General features: G+C 45.7%; 5 protein-coding genes and 1 non-coding gene across 6 annotated transcripts in view; 3 read left to right on the top strand and 3 right to left on the bottom strand.

Moving 5' to 3' along the window:
• Positions 1-1,640: 1,640 nt before the first annotated feature.
• Positions 1,641-4,112, top strand: Pmar_PMAR022121 (multidrug resistance pump, putative). Its single transcript, XM_002777843.1, has 14 exons — positions 1,641-1,768; positions 1,831-1,960; positions 2,057-2,175; positions 2,224-2,289; positions 2,337-2,405; positions 2,456-2,542; positions 2,594-2,807; positions 2,852-2,972; positions 3,062-3,210; positions 3,263-3,367; positions 3,412-3,467; positions 3,580-3,675; positions 3,727-3,804; positions 3,971-4,112. Exons 1-14 carry the CDS (start codon positions 1,665-1,667, stop codon positions 4,035-4,037), a joined length of 1,461 nt encoding a protein of 486 aa, XP_002777889.1. The 5' UTR covers positions 1,641-1,664; the 3' UTR covers positions 4,038-4,112.
• An 893-nt stretch (positions 4,113-5,005) lies between these two features.
• On the bottom strand, positions 5,006-5,751 carry Pmar_PMAR022122 (hypothetical protein). The gene is made up of 2 exons (XM_002777844.1): positions 5,581-5,751; positions 5,006-5,534 (listed from the first exon to the last, which is right to left on the bottom strand). Exons 1-2 carry the CDS (start codon positions 5,723-5,725, stop codon positions 5,122-5,124), a joined length of 558 nt encoding a protein of 185 aa, XP_002777890.1. The 5' UTR covers positions 5,726-5,751; the 3' UTR covers positions 5,006-5,121.
• A 1,134-nt stretch (positions 5,752-6,885) lies between these two features.
• Positions 6,886-9,601, top strand: Pmar_PMAR022123 (hypothetical protein; the record flags this gene model as incomplete). The annotated part of the gene is made up of 15 exons (XM_002777845.1): positions 6,886-7,069; positions 7,134-7,207; positions 7,429-7,575; positions 7,884-7,993; positions 8,067-8,139; positions 8,193-8,251; positions 8,306-8,381; positions 8,431-8,514; positions 8,561-8,626; positions 8,721-8,787; positions 8,829-8,923; positions 9,026-9,116; positions 9,215-9,334; positions 9,377-9,489; positions 9,536-9,601. 15 exons carry the CDS (start codon positions 6,886-6,888, stop codon positions 9,599-9,601), a joined length of 1,425 nt encoding a protein of 474 aa, XP_002777891.1.
• Positions 9,602-10,105: 504 nt separating this feature from the next.
• Pmar_PMAR022124 (phosphate transporter, putative) lies at positions 10,106-12,106 on the top strand (the record flags this gene model as incomplete). Its single annotated transcript, XM_002777846.1, has 1 exon — positions 10,106-12,106. One exon carries the CDS (start codon positions 10,106-10,108, stop codon positions 12,104-12,106), a length of 2,001 nt encoding a protein of 666 aa, XP_002777892.1.
• A 1,013-nt stretch (positions 12,107-13,119) lies between these two features.
• Positions 13,120-13,192, bottom strand: Pmar_PMAR022125. Its single transcript has one exon. It is a non-coding gene; the product is annotated as a tRNA-Arg (tRNA).
• Positions 13,193-13,331: 139 nt separating this feature from the next.
• The window catches only part of Pmar_PMAR022126 (conserved hypothetical protein), a gene marked incomplete at both ends in the record, with an annotated part of 6,773 nt that continues 3,846 nt past the window's right edge, over positions 13,332-16,258 (bottom strand). Inside the window, 12 exons of the mRNA XM_002777847.1 lie at positions 13,332-13,334; positions 13,561-13,690; positions 13,935-14,047; positions 14,096-14,191; positions 14,239-14,344; positions 14,473-14,639; positions 15,036-15,115; positions 15,180-15,265; positions 15,315-15,491; positions 15,754-15,897; positions 15,953-16,021; positions 16,079-16,197. Of these exons, the coding sequence (XP_002777893.1) occupies positions 13,332-13,334; positions 13,561-13,690; positions 13,935-14,047; positions 14,096-14,191; positions 14,239-14,344; positions 14,473-14,639; positions 15,036-15,115; positions 15,180-15,265; positions 15,315-15,491; positions 15,754-15,897; positions 15,953-16,021; positions 16,079-16,197 (1,290 nt within the window). The remainder of the gene's footprint in view (positions 13,335-13,560; positions 13,691-13,934; positions 14,048-14,095; positions 14,192-14,238; positions 14,345-14,472; positions 14,640-15,035; positions 15,116-15,179; positions 15,266-15,314; positions 15,492-15,753; positions 15,898-15,952; positions 16,022-16,078; positions 16,198-16,258) is intronic.

Genomic DNA, 16,258 nt, shown 5'->3' on the forward strand with positions numbered 1-16,258 from the left:
TTTAATGGAACGATTTCACTCGGAAAGGGGAACGGATATCGCAACTGCTCAGACAACATGCTCGGAAAATGTGCCCAGAAACTCCACCGAAAAGAGTACCACTCGGAGTTTGCTAAGACTCGGATCCAGAGTCTCCGAGGGCACTTGTACGATGTTTTTGAAAGGTCCTTGTGCTTTCAATCATTTGCGATCGATGACCACGACGTATCAGTGAAACGGTGTTATCCGATAATGAATGCAATGGCAAATCGTATTGATAGTGATGAGATCAAAGTCAGGCATCGTTTTCATGCTAATAAGATTCTCACTGTTTTTGAAAGTATTGTGGGCTGCATGGAATGATCTTATCCGACAACCTTTTTACTCATGGAAGCTTCGTCCTTCTGCTCAATTATGAAAGTATTTGTTCACTGATTGCCTTCTTTGAAAGTTGTCGAGTTCCCCATAAGAGATAACGCATTCGCTCATTGATCATATTCCGACTGACTCATGAACGCAAGCGGCGCATATAAAAAGGAATGATAACCATAAAAGAACTATGTTCCGCCTCTCAAAGACTCTGGTAATGCGAGATTGAGACCCGTGATGTTGAGTCGGGCCCGCTTGTGATGAATATGAATATCCCGATTCTCAACGCCAAGAAGACGTACATTAACATAACCATCAAATTCGAGATCAGTAATTATACCATTCATAACTCTATCACGAAGCAGAGAATACACGGCCAGCGAAGCGATAGGCCAAAACTGTCTCAAGGTTATCTGAGTAGTAGAATGAGCAGGTAGATATACTTCGGGTAAATACGCCCGCCCAAGTTCATGTCGGGCCATGAGTTGATTTAACGCCAATCGACCATGTACTTCCATGGACAAACTCGAGCCCATAATAGATAGACCGACGAAGGCATTGTTAGTGATGTCCAAATCCATCACGGCGTGCATACATAATTCGGCCCATTCATGAAGACTGCAATCGGTCTTGTTGGCGACCTCTAAACGCCTGACGAACCATCTGGTCTCATTGATGGCATTTCTAGTTATGCTTGGTGACAATACAAAGATGAATGAATAAACAGATATGAGAAGTATGAGAATAACTGTACATATAATAATTGATTTACGGCTTTGATGATCAGTCGACTCAGCAGCAACACGTACTCGTTTGTAGACCTCTTGTGTTGATGCCTTGAAGGCTCCCGGTAAGGCCGATACGTCTGCCTTAACTTTCTCAATACCATCCAGAAGATTCAGGCTTTCCAACTCTACCATACTTGAAAATATACTAGAGACAAAACTCGGATGAAGGTCCTCATCATTGCCAGATCGTCTCTCAAGATTCCCTATGTAACATGACGCCAAGAAGACTATGTAGCTCAAAACTCCTCGACCATAACTGTCTCAATACCCTTGACGAGTGGTCACGAAATGAAAATGCGCACGCCATTCTGATCGATATGCTCTCGGAATTGGGCTGCTAATGAGGTTAGCTGGGAAAGATTATTATTCTATTGTTGTCATGTGGATATAGACAGTCACAAGATGGCAGGGCGATTAGTCAAGGGTTTTTTGATGATGGCCAGGAGGATCCAATCGGACCTATTTTGTATCTTTCTTGGGGAACCTCAAGATATCTCCCGCCTTAGTTTGACGACTGAGATAGTTCCAATGACCGCATCTGGTGAAAGCCGTCTCGAGAAGGCGAACAAGAAGTCCCCCTTCGTGCAGATAATGCAGTTGGCCATTCCCAACATGATCAGCTTCCTCGTTATGTACGATTTGGGGGATATTCGTGTGATTTGGGGGAGGAGTGGTATGGAATTTCCGGGAACAGGTACTCTATATTCGTTATCACTATCTTCTTTGTATCGGCCACTAATGATTCCAATATGCTTGGCGCCATTGGTCTCGGATCGGTCATCCAGAACGTGTTCGGATTCAGTATTGGAGTCGGTCTCATGTCGGTAAGTGGTTGAATGGTTAGCCTCCTCATCTTGCCACCAACCAACTCTGGTTCGAATCCTGGTAGATCCATATCGTACCATAATGGATGGTCGTAGGTCCTTGACACTCTAGTCAGCCAGGCAGTCGGCGCCGGCAACCCCCACCTCGGCCTCATCTACTTCAATCGTGCACGTATTGTCGGCACCATTGCCTTCGTTCCTTGCTTCATAGTCATGTAATACACCTATTCCTCCGTCACGCGCCACGAGATTACCTATCCCAGGTTCTACACTGAGCCCATCCTCCTCTGGATGAACCAGGACCCCCTCACGTCTAAGCTGGCCGCTGAGTAAAGCTTACGACTCACTCAATCCCATCACTTCTAGTATTACTCAGTTACGTACGCGGTATGAACTGGGGTCTCTGGCCATTCTTCATGTACAATGCTATGTGCAGTTTCTTGAGGTAATGCATAACTACGTGTATGTTCTATAATATTGGCGATCCCTCGACAGGTCCCATAGGCTACCAGAAGCCCCTCTATATGTCAACGCCATCACAGGCTGTGGCCATGCCCTTTTCTGTTGGCTCTTCTTATTCAAGTACTCCTCCTCGTCCTCTACCTCCCTTGATTCATCAACAGGTCGGCTCAGGTTCCACTTCGGCGCCTATGGTGTTGGTATTGCCATGACCTGTACCCAATGGGGTCGATTCATCCTCCTTGAGCTCTACGCTGCCGTATTGCATCCCGAGACCCATGCCCATGGTTGGACCCCAGAGAGCCTCCACAACTTGTGGGAGTTTGTGGCTCTCGCTATCCCCTCTGCCCTCCTTATGTGGAGCGAATGGTGGGCTTATGAAGTTCAGGTAAGACGCCTTTGGCTTCACTCATGCACAGTGAACTCCTTTAGTCGGTATTCGCGGGTTGGGTTGGCCCGATGTCTTTGGCAGCTCACGTGGCCGCCTCTAACATCGTCTCCATCATCTATATGGGCCCGTGTGGTATTAGCCAGAGTGCCAGCGCTCTCGTTGGTAAGCTATCAGTGGTATCTCTCAGCACTTGTATAAAATTCATGAACTCTGATACAATGTGTACGAGCATACGAACGGCTTATTTTCAGGCAATTCTCTTGGCGCTGGTGATGTCCGTACGGCTCATCTGTTCAACCATAAGATCATCAGAGGAACTCTCGTCTGCTTTATTGTGGTTGCTATTCTCATGTGCAACTTCCGTTACTACGTTGCATACCTCTATAGCCGCGATCCAGCGGTAAGACGATAGGTATACCATCCCCTTCACTTTACTACTACTACCCCTTCAGGTCCTCTCTATCCTATGTCCGGCACTACTAGCCGTCTCTGTATTCTGCATATTTGACGCCATGCAAGCCTGCCAAGAAGGTGTCCTCAGAGGATGTGCTCTCCAGGTATGTGTGTATCACAGTATGTGTTGGTCATTACTGTCATTCAGGGACGAGCCTCGACCTATAAGCTGCTCGCTATGCTCTTGATTCGACTTCCTCTGGGGTAAGTTCTTTCCACTATGTTCATCAGTGACGAAATTCTCGTTTACTGTTTTACGCCTGAGCTCAGGAGCTGAGTAAACTGAACGCATATTCCAACACTGTCGTTTATTCAGTTATCTCTTCGCGTTCGGTTGGGGAGCTCTGCCGGCCATGGGTGTCCCCGGCATCTGGTGGGCCTCTGTTGTTGGTATGGCCATCACCTGTTCAGCGTAAGTCATTATTACCATTGCCCAGTTACTGTTGATGGATGAACTTGTCAGTTACGGTGCGATTATCTATCGTTGTGATTTCACCAAATGTGCTCAGGAGGCCCTCACAAGGCACGAGAAGGAGGAAAAGTGAGTTACATTTATAGTGTGGGAAAATATGCACTACGTAGTTTTGGGAAATTCTTGTTGGTTTTTATAATTGGTGAGAAAACTCCAGAGCTCAGCTGTGGGAAGCGAACATACATTCCTACTCCAACACTGTTAATTCTAGCGCGAGAGTATGATTTTTGTTCAGATTGAAGGCGGCTCGCAGTCCCCTACTTGATGAAGAGGAGGCCGCTGGTGCCGGTGCTGCTGTATAAGTACATCATCATACGTGCAACTTTCCTCACCAACGTTATAATCTATGCGCTTCTACGTTCTACCACTGTCTCTTCATCTCATACCTGTTGGGTTCAACATTTACAGTTAGTTCGAGCATTAGTGCTGAGCTTAATCTGAGAACAATTACTAATAGCGTAATCATGATCTGAATTGGTGAAAGAATTTGTGATTGATGCTCTCATTATTGTGGCCACATCGTTCGCTAGAGGTATGTCGGCAAACAATCGTACACTGGAGCATTCATTACACCTCGGAATGATCGATCAGCAATAGCTTCTTACCGTATTCACCAACCAGCGCCTCCTGTGAGGGTGGCAGTCAGAGCCATAGATGTAATCTGCCAGCGTAGCTCACGCGAATCAACACCGCGTTACTGTCGTCCTGTATGGCACAAAACTACGCTACATAACGCACAATCTAAGGAGCGCAATTTTCCTTTCTTTTATTATACCGCACAGCGAAGATTTTCTAAATATCTTACCTAACTTGGCTATTCCTTCTACCACAATAGTACAGCGACTGCCATTAGTAGCCGAGATCATACGCGAGCGGACATGCAATGACGAGAGACCGACTGATGAGGACCTAACGGTTTAAGTGATACAAATGGAGTTTAGTAGGATGGTCAGCCGTCAAGAACAACCCGGGAATGAACACCCACTCGGGCGAACAGTGTATATACGTCCACCCTCCTCAGCTGACTCGGCGAGTTCCCTCACTGACCATTTAATATCCTAACGAGTTCGGGTAGGACTGTACAAGAAGCAATAAGAATTTTATCATAATTTTTGATATTGTCACCAACACACGTGGTTGGCCATGTGCACGATTCCTCACACTGCGAGCGAAGCTCACGAGTAGCTTCCTTGAGCCAATCCGATTCCCATAGAGAGGACACTAATGAGCAGTTGTTTGCATTGAGAGTGAAAACCCAATAAAACATCCTATTTTGAAACGTTGTTGACGTACAGTGCAGCCTCTACCTTGCCACTACTACAACCCTAGTAGTGCTGAAAATCTTCCGAGTGCGATCAGAAGATATCTCCCCTATAGTTAGCGTCACTAATAATAATCTTCGCTGTGCGCTGGTCGCTTGGTTGAAGCCGAAACATACGTTTCGGATCCTCTGGTGACCTCAGCCAACCCTAAGCTTCTGATCAAACGTCGTCTCTGGCCGACCAGCCGTCTACGGTCTACGACCCTTCTCAAACCACTTCTTCGCTGTGCGTGATGGGTATCTTCTTCTTCACACAGTGGAGGCAAGAATAGCTCGGGGACGTCAGACAGGCTTTCACTGAGATAACTTAGGCGTGGACTTTCTGGTATGAAGGAGTTCTCCAAAGGGAGCAACTCGACACCTTGTATGTAATCGTAGTCGTTGGAGTATCCGAGTCGTTGGTGCTTGGTTGGTCGTTGGTCAATAGTGTCCACGAAGATTAGGGAAGAGGGGACTGATGACGGCAGGCGGTCACTCTCTGAGACGGAAAAATTCAAATAAGGCGGAATGAGGTAGTCTATTACCATCATATTCAATCTTAGCTTCTTGGTCGTCTTGATGTCCAAGGAGGAGCGCTCGGAAGATCTTAGATTCTTGCATGATGTCGTAGAGAGTATCATCATCGTCATCGACAGCAAAGGTCGTAGTGGGGGAAGGTTGAGGTGACATGTCGCAACTCGTTGATAAAACAAGCTGATTAGAGTCCTTGTGTTGGAAATGTAATGGATTTAGCGACGCAAGCTAAGGAGAGGACAGCTAGCCTGTGAGACGAGATGACACTTTACGTTATGTCGAATTGCGCTATCTAAAATGTTACTCATTCGTACCTGCTTTGTATCTTACCATCTCAACCTCAAGATACCCATGAAACCGCAACATACACCGCAGTATAAGATATTGCGCTGAAGCCATTAATAATGGCGAAGGATCGTCTCCACGTCGAAATTATTTCCCCGACTTAATCACATTGCTTACAGTATACTCTCTGATACCATCCCTCATCCAACTGACGATATTTCAAACCTACTACTCTCATATAATATCATACGATCGTTGCCACCAATGTGTGGAGAAAGGGTACGGTCGATGCAACGTGGAACGCGCGCGCCCATGTAATCGATCACGCGGATGATTTCCTTGATGGGCAGAGTCTGCAGATCTCAAAGATGAATTCGCTGCCTGTGTGGAGATAGTTCTATATGTTGTAAAACTGTCAAAAAACGGAAAGTTCGTTGTTGATTGTAGGCCTTTAGAAACGACCGAAGATGCGCTTTATGATGTTAGTAACAACATCATGACGTAGTAGTAGTAGTAGTAGTAGCAGGCGATGACGACGACGACGGTTACACAGTTCCGAACTGTGATTATTACTAATCGTTACAGTTCGACACTCTAACTTGAGGAATCATGTCAGCCTGATATGGTTACCTATTGGCTGATGATGAATTAAATAAGGATGGCTGTCAACGGGCTTATCAGAGAAATAAAGTTCATTCGAATAGCAACGGAACAAACCAGGTCGATGACACGATGAATCCGCTCTACACGAGTTCTGTGCATTAACTCCATTGAAGAGCCGCAATAGAGCATCACCTCGCGTCGTGGGGGAATATTCGCTGCCATAGTGAGGTGGGCTGAGCTCTGTTGATTGAATACTCAACAGCTGTTCCTGGGTTGTGGGATTAGCCCGGCAAAATACAAGCCGCTGGGATCGAACCCAGATGTCCCCGGTCCTTTTAGAGGCTGGGGATGTTGGTAAACTTATTATTCGTGATTTGCATACTATGATTTCTTCCACAAAATATTTTCAAGTTGTATATCGTATGATAATGTCCAGTATAAAAGCCGAAGCAGCATTGAAGTCAGAGTCAGAGCATCATTCACATGGTCATCATCATAAAAAGTTGGGTGCTGCAAACCCGACATTCAAGAAGCTCTTTAACGATGGTCGACCGGCAAATCTGGCTGATGAGGATACACTTAGTTATGATACCTTGAAACTTTATGGACCTGGTAATACGGGAACTTTCTCATGGTGTGGTATCCATAACATTTATTCCATGTTTATGGCGTACAGCGATAAGAGTTGCCCTACAGAATGATATCCAAACGAAGATGCTACCGGAGATCATTGGAAAGGATTCATCTGAGGTGACGGTGTCGGAGGAATACTGTTCGCTTCCGCTCAGCTGAGCTCAGGAGTTCTCTCACTAGTTAGAGGAGTTTATATGCGAATTTGGGTAGAAGTGTATAGACACCAATAAGAATTTGCCAAAAAAATTTTATTGTCACCAACGCACGTAGTTGACCATGTTTATATTCCCCCTTCACAGTGTGGATGTGTACGCGCTGTTCTTCTTATTGTTTTTCAGGCGATTGAACATCTATCTGAACTTGTTGGTGATATGAAAGCTACCATTTATCGGTCTGTAGCGCATATGGTCATGAATGAGACCTTTGTTGAGAAGATGGCAAGTGTTATGGACAAGGGCACTTCTGAGGCTGTTACCAGTGGACAGGTAGTAGCACTGAAATCGGCAGGGTAATGTACATCTCTGATTGTAGAACTATTAGCAACTACTCTAGTGCGGAGTCTATTATTGGCATTTATTCGAGGAATGCGAATATTACATCTATCACAGCTTTTGTAATTTGTTATAGCCTACAGAGCTCCGAGTAGTCTCCTCCCAAGAGTAACAGAGTAGTATTGGCAGGCCAATACTACTCTGTTACTCTTGGGAAGCTGAGTTGATGGTGTTCGCCTGAATTCAGTTTGTATATTTTTATTCCTCGATGACGCTCATTCCCCCTCAGTTCCTCGGTTCAGGTGAAGAGTGCATTAGAGAGCGCGATCGACACCGAATTGGAAAAGTCCCTTTCGAGCGAGATCAAACATCGTTTGGTTCCGGCCATGCTCGATTGTGTGGATTCTCTCACGTAAACAGTTGTTTCTCCGACCTAGTTCGTATCTTACCCGTCGGATGTTAAGATTCCTTTCGTCGGTTTTCAGATTGAAGGCTTCTGCGGATCAGACGGCTCAAGTGGAGGAACTCCGTCAAGCATTGGATTCTGCTCGCCAGACGGTAGTGACAAATTTGAGTGTCGAATTTTATGCAACTCTCACGGCTTCTTTTAGATTTCGTTGTTGTCTAACAAATGCAAGAGTTTGGAAAGTCGAGTCCGGGGCTTGGCGCAGTAGTACTTTATAATTTATATACGTTTTGAATCGGAATGCACTCACAATTTCAGGAAGCAACAATTCGCGAGTAGTGAAATTAATGTGAAGTTAGCGGAAGCGGTTAAGGAGTTGCGAGCCCTTGGCAAGGTGTCGAAATCGGCGCAAGTTCGATCCCGGCAGGAGGCGTTTTACTCAGGACGAGGATTTTGCGAGGCAATTTGACACACGCGCTCTAACGCCCAACCTTCCCAGTCGATCCGAGGCTGAGATTACTGAGCAGGTAGTACATACCGCAACTCGTTGGAATCATGATATGGATGATGAAGGTACTCGAGCAAGTGAGAGGGCAGGTCATAAGGCCGATGCTCGCTCAGATGAGGGACCTTCAAGAGGTGGGTTAATATCTGTGGTGATTTGGTGTCACGGTATTGGTTTGCACTATCACACCGGTGGTCGCTGGGTCGAATCATTGTACCGGCATTTTAGGTGATTAGAGTTAAGAGTGTATGTAATGGTCGAGAGGATAGCGCACCCTCGAGCCCTACATTGGCAGGTAAGGGACCCGGGTTCAATACTTGGGTGAGCATTTTTCAGGTTCAACCGATGCGGTGCGACGACAGATGAAGGGACTGATTGATGAAGGGAAATGGGACGAGGCTTTCCAGGCGGTTGTTGCTTATACTTTACAAGTAGATATGGTATTGGTTCACGTGCACGCATGTACAAGTCGTGTGCATGCGTGCAGAGCGCTACTTGTTGATTAACTCTTCTGTTTTTGATATATGATGTAGGTCGATGAGCAGAATAGTGATGATGTCTTGCAAGAGTTGTTGGAGAAAACCTCCTCACAGCCTGAGATGTGGTTGAGTCATACTTTACCCGGTACGACAAACGTCCCACTTTCCACACGACCTCTTATCAAAGTGGATCTGAGTGAGTCAGACAAGGACAGTAGTCAGGCAGTGACAAATGATATTCAGTTGATGCGTTGGTGTTGCAATTGAAGGCCCCTAGGAGTGATATAAGTGTCGCTGTGGTCGACTCCAAATTGGATTGGTTACGCGAGCTGGCCCTTTCCATGAACACTTCCTCTATTCGTGGTGATACCACTCCTTTGCTACTTCTGTTACTAATCGTATCAGGTACGCCCGAGCTGATAGAACGGCTAAGTAGAATAGTACAACAGATGAAGGGCTTGGGGGAGGCTCCTGACAGCTTTGTAGCAGTTCAGAATATTCGAGACTCTGACACGACGGTGAGTATTGATGAATGCACTCTCACCTTGAGCGTCATATTTACAGGCGCAAAAGTTGTTATTGTCGAAGCTTGGTTTGGTTATACGATGTATGGAGGCTCTTATAAGATGATAGTTCATTAGTTTATTCGTGTTTCTTATACTCTCCCTGGTTGTGTTGGTCACCTGGTCATGGTGGTAATTCTCAAAAAGGATTACATCACTAGATATGTATACGCGAATTGTCCGCGCATACATCTCACTCGCACGCATACAGTTTAGAGGCATTCAACTGCTGTTAGTAGTAACACTCACACGGGTTGACTGACAGCGCCTGAGTGTAGGACAGAATGGGAAGTTAGGGAGCCTCAGCTAAGCCGTTTCGGGCAAAAAAATTTTGGGCAGGCGAGATTTACACTGTACGAATAACCGTGTTAGTACGTACTAGTACTGTTATTAGGTTGCTGCCTCTATTCGGTGAACGGCTTTCATTTCTGCCCCGACTCGTATTGCCTTTTACTAGTGTGATAGTAAAGTCGTATTCAGAAACAGAGGCTTAGGGTCATCTTCATGTGGTGTATGGTGGGAGCAATTTTGTTTTTATTGCAGTTCTTCTTAGCCTTCCGGTGGTGGGACTATGTTGAGAGTTATTCTCTGCACAGCGTCACTTCTCCCAGTCGTCGTGGTGGTTCAAGGTGTTGCCAACCCAGCCGGTAACGCGAGCGACCTCTCAGTCTTCCAGAGTGAATTCCTATGGTTGGTGGTCATGGGCTTTATCGTGGGCTTTATCATGGCGTATGGTATCGGTGCTAATGATGTTGCTAATTCCTTCTCTGCATCGGTTGGTGCCAAGTCTATTACTCTCAAGCAAGCGGTGTTGTTGGCTGCGGTCTGCGAGATGGTTGGCGTTATTGGTATGGGAGCTTCTGTGACTGACACTGTACGTAAGGACATTCTTAACCCGGATTACTTTTTGTACAACCCCGATTTATTAATGTTGGCTATGTTCTCGGCTCTTACGGGTGCTGGTGCGTGGCTCATTCTTGCGACAGTCATGTCGTTTCCTGTATCGACTACGCATTCCATCATAGGAGGACTGATCGGTGTTGGTATGTCCGTGAGTTATGACGCTGTTGATTGGTTCTCGATCTTGATGGTTGTTGTATCGTGGATAACATCACCATTCTTAGCAGCAGTTGTTGGTGGCTTCTGGTTCTTGTTAATCAGAACTTTTATATTACGCAAGGGTGAGAAGGCTGCCAAATATTCCTACCGTTTTTACCCGCTACTCCTCCTCATCGTCTTCATCAGCGTGTGTATGTTCATTATGTTCAAGAACTCTCAAAAACAGCTGAAATCATTTGTGTCTGACCACCCAGTGTTCGCGGCATTGATCGCTGTTGGTATTGGCGTTATTCTGGCCTTCGTAACGTACATCGCGACCTATCGTTTGGTCAAACGTCGGATTAGATCCGCGCCGGAAATTGCTGAGTTACCATTACCGGCTACCGCCCCGACTACTCGTGAGGGCACTGCGTCGGGTAGTGAAGAAGAAGGTGTGGTTTCTACAGAGAGTGTGGTACAGACGAAAAAGTTTGGTTATAATAGAGATCTACATTCTGAGGCACGCGACGGTGATGATAATGTTGCTGTTATACACGACAATGCGGAGGTGTTCCCACCGAAGGCTGAGGAGACTTTCAATATCCTACAAGTTGTTAGTGCCTCCTTTGCCTCGGTGAGCCATGGTGCTAATGATGTTGCCAACGCTATCGGTCCTATTGCTTCTATATGGGGTACTTGGCAAACTGCTGATGTCGTTTCCAAGGTTGACATTCCTTTTTGGATCCTCTTATTTGGTGGTGCTGGTATTGTCATCGGACTGTTAACGTATGGTTATAATGTTATCAGAACTGTTGGTTGTTGTCTTATTAAGGTAAGTCCAGCTAGAGGAGCTTGTATTGAGCTTGGCTCGGCTTGGGTCATTCTTGTTGGCTCTAACCTTGGTATACCATTGTCAACAACTCATTGTATGGTCGGCTCCACTATTGGTGTTGGACTATGTGAGAAGAATGGTCGAGAGAGTGTCAATTGGGGCCTTTTTGGTAAGATAATTGTCGCTTGGATTTTCACTCTAATCTTTGCTGCTCTCACATCGAGTGCATTATTTGGATTTATGTCAACGATCTACCATCCGATACTGAGCGATGTGATTTGTTCGTCGGGCCAGAATCTGGTTGATGTTTACACTGGTATCCCCGACGTTTTCCCACAGTACACTACTGCTGGTCTATCTAATGTATTCAAATCCGTTGATACCAATAATGATGGTTTTCTCTCATTGGAAGAGTTGGAAACTGCTGGTATGGGTCTTACGGCATCAGGGAAGAGTCCGATTGATGCTTATGGTGATGATGATGTTGACTATTTGACCATGGATGAATGGTTATCGTGGCGATGTGTTGGTAAGACTGAATTGACGACTCTCTCGGATCGATCTTGTGAGCCGCTGTGCGCCACTGGATTCTCGTTATCTGAGCCTCTCCAGTGCTCTTTAGTCAAGGGAGAGACCCTCACTGGTGGCTATTCACAGTCGGCCTTGTTATCGATCCCCTCATGTCAGCCTGTTGGTCGATAAATTGATTTGCTCTCACTTTTTATCCTTGTCGCATCAATTAGTTTTTTGAATTGGCGTGCCACGTCGCCGTCGTAGAGTGTATTGATCATGATTCAGTGTGATACGACCGTACTGTATTCCATGCGTTGGTAGACCTAAACCGTAGTAGTTGTAATGCCCAGCGGGCCTCATGATAGTTACACACGTTGTAACACGTTCGTGCTCGTGCTTATTCAAGTCTTGGGTTCGACGTCCCTAGTTACCGTAGGTAGTGTTGTAGTCGGAGCGGACAGTGTCATTGGTTCTGAAAATTCAAAACGGGAAGATGTTGTAACTCAAGTAACTTAAGGATGGGGAGTTTGGAACTTCGAATATTATGAGTTCTAAGCATAAGAGAAATACCAATATGTATTAGCAAAATCGACCACGAACCGTTACACAATTATACTGAATTATAGGTGACCCGCTATATAAAACCGTCAGTCCAAGTTTACTCACATCATACTTGGGCCTCGGCAAGATTGTAACAGAGAAATAACGTTAATGCTTCGTCAAGCTGCTGGCAGAGTGAAATTCCGGGAAAGAGCTGCCGATGTGAGCCGATCTGAGCATACTCATCTAACGTAAACCATCGCTACTTGCGTCCAAAATGAAACTAAAAAAATCCGTTGCAGAGCGTGAGAGGTCTTTGAGGTGGGTTATGTCAAAGGACCCTCTAGGATCATATACCCATCGAGGATGCCTTTTGCATGTAAGTCCTCTCAAGTAGTACGAGCAGTTCCAAGAGTGCTTCGGGATGTGCTCTAGATGGGGAGAAGAGTAGGAATATGTCTGACGCCTCTTGTTCCGGCATATGGGACAGAGAGCAGGGTCGGTGCGAACTTACACAGTGAAGTAATTCCTTCTTGCATGATGATCTAATGGTGACTTAGGCGATATCAATGACGTACCGAAGGAGACCGAGATATACAAGGTCATGAGACCATACGATACGAGTATGCGATAGTTCAGCAATAGACATGACGAAAAACTAACGATCTCGGTGGGACTCGAACCCACAATCTTTGGTTCCGAAGACCAACGCCTTATCCATTAGGCCACGAGACCATGTTGCACTCGTTTCATACTATCTTCCAGATGTCCTGAGGGAGAATGAATTGGCGGGTCAAATGAAGAAGACCCCTCCGACAGCTTGGAAACTGGCCTTATCCTCCGATATGCGTTGCGGATTCAATTCAAATCTTACTCACTGAACAATTATGATATTTGCCGTAGTCATGTAGGATTTCAGTTTGTAACTCTCATTCATCACTGAGTTAACACCTTCTACAGTATTCCCTCATCTGAATGAAGGCTCCCAAACCGCATGAAGATGTACCCCTTCATTCAAAGTTTTACCGACAGATAGTGCTCTGCGTTTTATCCCTAAATGTACGAACGCAATCCAATCGACCTCAGAAACGTGTTGCTCGCACACATGATATCTCAGAAGCACTCAGAGCGTCTAAAACGTCTAAAGTTGGCAGGCAGTTGATATCCACTTGACGAGTCAACAAGTCGGAAATTCTTTTCCGTTGGAATAACGTAACATGTCGGTGCCAGTAACTAACAAAATAACACACGTACTATAACAAGTCTGAACGTAAAGACTCCGAACCGGGAATCTTCGGCTCATCATCAAAGGACGAGCTGATTTGGTGATGGCAAGTTCGCATTTCGAAAGACGTTGTTGAGGGAACTTAACCTTCGTCATATACCGGTTTATAACGTCCTCTCTCGGCCGTTGGAGCTCCCAACTGATCATTCAGATGAGAGAGTCATAGAGAACCCAACTCTTTGGAGAGCTAACCTGAGATATATCCAGGGGTCACCGAAATTGATATCATAAACCTCCGCCAACTCGACGAGCTTCTTATCGTCTTCTTCCGTCCAGGGCTTCCCTTCATTTTCCAACGGAGTTCCCTAATAGGTCGAAAACACGTGGATCGGAGGACGCTGTCGTTTGCCAACCTTGAACCGCTCCTGATATTCTTCAATTGGCCAAACACCATGGTTGAATTTGCGTAAATACACGAGTAGTTTCCTGCGCTGCTCCGGGGCCATCTCCTACGAGAGGGAACAGACTGATAGAACAGGATATGATAAGAACTCACCACACGTTGGACATCCTCATAATCGGAAGATATGAAGTCCGACCAATCTTCGAAACATGAGGCAACCTCCTCGGCATTCTCACCAAATTCCATCTCTTGTAGGAATCTGCAGCGGTAAGAGCACATATCATACTGCTCGGAAAATCTCATCGGATCATTTGCGTCAAATATCAGCAATGGTTCCATGTTATACACCCCAAACTGATATGATTCCAACCAAGCATTATTCCACACCTTAGAACGTCCCAGTCATCGCTGGGTGGTGGCTTCGCATAAACTCGTTTGATTATTCTTTTCTCGGCTCGACCCATGGTTTGTTTCTTATGCTTTAACATATTTCGGAATGTTTTGAAATCAAAGTACTGCTTGGGATGCTTCAGGTGATAAGGTGGACGACTTCCCTGAGAGGTACAATAATTCAGACAATCGATCGCGTGATCGATTTACAGGGTTTTGCCAAACTTTATGTTCCGACTGTGGGAGATTAGGATAGTAGTCGCTCTTGTAATGCATGATGCGCTCCATTCGGTCGAGTAGTGGCCGACTAACCCTCATCACTGTTGCACTTCGATGAAGGGACATTGAGTATGCCAGAGACTGAGAAGCGAGAGATCCCTGGTTCGCTCCCTGCCTGCCCCCATTGAGTATTTAATAATAACATCATATAATTCGCGTAGGAGACCGCTAATGATACAACAATAGGAGACAATCGCTATCCCATCATCGTGTGTTTTCGAGAAACCAATGCCTGAGAGAATTATTCATCAAATCGATCAACTGGGCGAGCGCTTTCTCACAGGATGATTGCAAATAGCTGCATGACTAGGCTTGCACTGAATGTGCGCTTCACCATCAGACCAGGTTTTAAGTGTCAGTCCTGAACAATAGACACTACTAATCAATCGGACGGCCGAGCGCGGTTGATAGAAGATTGTACTTACCATGTTCAATCAGCCAAGTAGAAGCATCTTTCACATCTGTGAAGTCAAGTACTTCAACAAGATGGCCGACAGGATATGTTTGGTATCTGTTAAGAAAACCTTCGCTGTGCGTAAGATACGCTTTAATGAGCTCACGCTTTGGTGATTGTACGTAATGCCTTCAGACGCAAACGTTGTAGGAAGAGCCTCAATAGGTGGTAGGCATGAGTCGGGGCCGCCCTTGTTGGTATTGAACGTGGTGTGGAATCTTCCCCATCTTCCTCATCATCATGATCAACCTCAGATGATTCACGACGAGCTATCCTCACTAGCCTAATCACCACGAAGACCACTACTCCACAATCAGACCATATTCCAGACAATTCCAGCAGGGATGGAACATGATGAAAGAAGAGCATCACAACTCGCGAGAAATAGAGAGGCACTTCCTGTATCAGTGTTTAGTCCAAGCCTCTAATGTTAGCTACTGATGATGACCATATTCGATGAACAGTGAATGATGAGCAACAGATGAATATGGCGACCAGAATGGGAAGAAGATGTCGTTCGCATACGCTGATATGCATAGTCCTACCGAAAACATGCTTTATAATCATTGGTTGCCATAGCTTGTCGAATCCTCTTCGCGAACACAACGTAGGGATGATGACGCTGCTCCGAAGTTAGCATCCTAAGGAACTTCATTTCATCCGCTCGCAGAGACTGCAAGGAATAGTATCTGTCACGCGCCACGAAATTGATAACATATCTGCGAATAGTGCTCATTCACTCACAGAAGTCGATAACAGAGGAATTCACAAGTGACGTTGTCATCATTCGCTCCTTCCGCAGCATAAAGATATCTAGAAAGAGATATGAAATAGAATGCTCATGCTGCTGCTGCTGGTTATCATGAGTACTTCAGCTGAGTTTGACATTGATTGAACTGTCCCAAGTCCTCTGCCTCCAAGGCCCATCTAGCGTTTGCCTCATAAACCGATCGAGTAAACTCGTCCTTCATATTCTGCACTGTTAAATCCTGTCGAACCGCCCTGAGACAAACATGATTCATTAATCGATGATAGTTGACCCCTATCAAT

This window comes from Perkinsus marinus (genome assembly GCF_000006405.1).
Source record: "Perkinsus marinus ATCC 50983 genomic scaffold scf_1104296951020, whole genome shotgun sequence".
NCBI lineage: Eukaryota > Perkinsozoa > Perkinsida > Perkinsidae > Perkinsus > Perkinsus marinus.